The following is a 3,553-nucleotide window of genomic DNA, read 5'->3' as shown; positions in this document are numbered from 1 at the left end:
TCTGCGGCTGCGACTACGACGACTACCCTCTAAATATTCTCTTACATGGAATCTGCGTCAGTATAAGTAAATATTTTGTCCGTGTGACTTAAATATTATTAAGCCCTTCATTTCTGGACAGCCTCAAATGTGCCGAAAAGAATGAAGAAGCGTAATTTTATTTATTTAGACATAGTTTGTAATATATGAGAATTTTAAATATTATTGTGCCCTACATTTATGAACAGCCTTAAATGTGCCGAACTAAATGAAGAAGCATAATTTGTGATTAGAATTAACTAGTTTTAGTAGTAGTACTTTATGCCTGTGTACCCGCCAGCCTTAAAGGACTATGCNACTGTGATCTAGATCTAGTAGTCCGGGTGGAGTTCATCATAAAATATATAGTCCGTAAGATAGGAAACTACATCTTGGAAATATTCTCTGCGTGTGTACCCGCCAGCCATAAAGGACTATGCCAATTACCTTTCGGTAACGTGTAGGCAGTTGACGTAAAGGATAGTAAAAGTTGTATTGAAATAATATTTAAAATATATTAGCGAAGTAACTGTGTCCGCGCCAGCCAAGGCTTTACGCTGAGAAACGATGGGCCACCACAGTCCTGTTAATTATATTTTGAATATAGATAGACATATTCTTATAATTATATTTTGACTAGTTCAGAGTAAATTTTAAGAATATCGATATCGACTGTAGGGAATTCATCGNTAAGAATATCGATATCGACTGTAGGGCATTAATCGAAAATATTATTAGTAAAAACGTAGTATAATATAAAAGGAATTTAAAGAAAATAAAAAAAAAGGTGACAAATTATAATAGACGCAGGTCCCATTATAGAGAACCCCTTTTTCTAAGTCTAATATACACAGAGACACTAATTAATCGAAATAGACGCAAGACAGTATAAACGACTGTTGACACTGAAGGAAGAAATCACCATAAAACCAACTCAGTCAATTACTAAAGGAAATAAAGGTAAGTGCGAATATTTATTTGCATGCNGAAATAAAGGTAAGTGCGAATATTTATTTACATGCCTTACTTCTAAAAAAATCGTGTAATAAACAAGAATTGGAATAAATGCGGTAGGGATATTTATTATTTAATAAATAAATATAGTTCGACCCCGAGATACGACTTCATCTACTTCATCGATACCTCCCTCATTCTTTTCCCCCCACTTTCTATCCCTCATTTTTTTTATTTTTTGTTTATTACAAACATATTCACTTATTACTAAAAGATCTTCGATCAATTTAAATAAAACCGTAAAAGACGAAAAAATAGATATGCGTTTATTATGTGTATGCGAGCGGTGCGCTTTACAAAGGTAGACTAACTTTAAAACCGGGCAACTATGTAGCCGCCGAACAACGGTAAGATAAGACAAAAATAACTACACTTATTGTGTAGGCCTAAACAATCACTATTGAGTGATTTAGCTGATAACATTCAATCTTTACTAGTTTCAAATTTATTTATGTACAGGGTGATTTTTTTATCATAACCCACTCAATTACTTGCAGAATAATAATAATTTAAACATTTTTTTTTTTTATTATCTTTAGTTACACAGTATTCTTGAATTTCTAACTATGTAATACTTTTTAAGTTCATCACTTATGCCTTGGAGGGGGGTCAACTTTGATTTTTTAAATGGTAACACATATTTTTAATTTAATAAAATGTTTGAGTATTTAATTTAATAGTAAATGGCATTTGAATTTTTAATATAACTTTATTAGCTTATTAGATATAAACATTTAAAGTTTCAAAATTTTGAGTTAATATACATGTATAATACACATGGGATTGTAAATACAGGTAGCTAATTGGATTTTTATGACATTGCTGTCTCAGTCACGGATTGTTTATTATCAATTATGATTATCAATTATGATTATCAATAGATATACTTTCTGTATTGTCAGTTAGTGTATTTATAAACTCATAACAATGTGCTTTACTATCATTGATAATAACAATGCTGTGTACCTGCTAATATCGATGTCATAAAAAATCAATTAGCTACCTGTATTTGTAATTCCTTGTGTATTATACCTATATATTAACTCGAAAATTTGAACCTTTAAATGATTATATCTAATAAACGAATTAAGTTATATTAAAAATTCAAATGCCATTTACTATTAAATTAAAAACTCAAATATTTTATTAAATTCAAAATATGTGTTACCATTAAAATAAACAAAGTTGACCCCCTTCCAAGGCATAAGGGATGAACTAAAAAGTATTACATAGTTAAAAATTCAAAAATAATATGTAACTAAAGATAATGAAAAAAAAAAATGTTTAAATTATTATTATTCTGCAAGTAATTGAGTGGGTTATGATAAAAAAANATTAATTGAGTGGGTTATATTAAAAAAATCACTCTGTATACAAATTTGAAAAAATTGATTTCAGACAAATATTTAAAAATTTAAGTACAATAAATAAAGGTATTAATCATTATAAAACTTTTGTTTAAATAAGTAGACATTTTATTTTTAAATATACAAATAAAGGGCCTGCTGTTTAATGACTTAAATATGAAAATTTAAGCAGCTTTTTACTACATTTTTCTAGTGTACATCATATAATTCTAGTAAAAAAAATTTTAAAATGATGATTGCAACTACATGGTGCCTTTATTTTGCGTTGAACATTTTCTATTATACTCAGAAAGTTTCATGTGAAATTACAATGCAAGATATTCTTCAGAATTTTGTTTACTCTCTGGCTAGTCATCAACTTCGTGGAGTCAGTATTCCATTTAAAGATCGGGGTTTTGTATCTTTTGATATCTTACAATACCAAATAGGTTATACCGTAGACTACTATGATAATGTATACCAAACAACAGATGCACTTTTAATCCTTGAAATATTTCAAGATTATTTGCCAGATGTTATTTACTGTAAGTATGCGGAAAGAATAACCGTTATTACTCATTATATTTTTTACGTAATGGAAGAATGTCAATTATTTATAAATCAAGATAGAATACGAACTCTTAACGTATTTATTCAAAAATTAGTAGAAATGGTGAATTCAATACAAAATGGAATTCATTATGTTAGTCAACTTGGTACTAGAGAATATAGCTTTCCAAATATTCCATATTTATTTCTAATCAATCCACTTAATTCAGGTCCCATAGAACAGGTTGGCATACCGTCTTACATTAATAATGTATTACAAATANCAGGTTGGCATACCGTCTTACATTAATAATGTATTACAAATATTAAACACAAATGCAAATTTTTATATGACACAATTTTGCCAATATCATAACAAAAATACTATCCCAAGAAAAACTTATATCGAACGATTGTTTGCAGAGCATTTGAAAAATTTTGCACATGCCACTAAGTACGACTTTTTAGAGGGAAAAACTCAAGCGTACTTTATTGAAACAAACAATTTTTTGGATTCTTTGAATACATTATATCGAAACGTTTTTGGTAATAATAATAATAATAATAATAATGATAATAATAATAATAATAATAATAATGATAATAATAATAATAATAATAATAAT

The 3,553-nt window shown here is 28.1% G+C and overlaps 2 protein-coding genes across 9 annotated transcripts in view; both read left to right on the top strand.

The window, feature by feature from the left end:
• Positions 1 to 3,553, top strand: part of LOC126907691 (uncharacterized) — a 63,819-nt gene that overhangs the window by 10,090 nt on the left and 50,176 nt on the right. The gene's annotated exons all lie outside the window — the stretch shown is intronic.
• LOC126907698 (uncharacterized) lies at positions 2,598 to 3,457 on the top strand. The gene is made up of 2 exons (XM_050689182.1): positions 2,598 to 3,171; positions 3,351 to 3,457. Exons 1-2 carry the CDS (start codon positions 2,629 to 2,631, stop codon positions 3,357 to 3,359), a joined length of 552 nt encoding a protein of 183 aa, XP_050545139.1. The 5' UTR covers positions 2,598 to 2,628; the 3' UTR covers positions 3,360 to 3,457.

The sequence above is a fragment of the Daktulosphaira vitifoliae genome, unplaced genomic scaffold (genome assembly GCF_025091365.1).
Source record: "Daktulosphaira vitifoliae isolate Bord-2020 unplaced genomic scaffold, ASM2509136v1 Scaffold_5, whole genome shotgun sequence".
NCBI classification, from domain to species: Eukaryota; Metazoa; Arthropoda; class Insecta; order Hemiptera; family Phylloxeridae; genus Daktulosphaira; species Daktulosphaira vitifoliae.
Note: the sequence above shows the minus strand (reverse complement) of the source record. Positions and strands in the feature narration are given on the sequence as shown.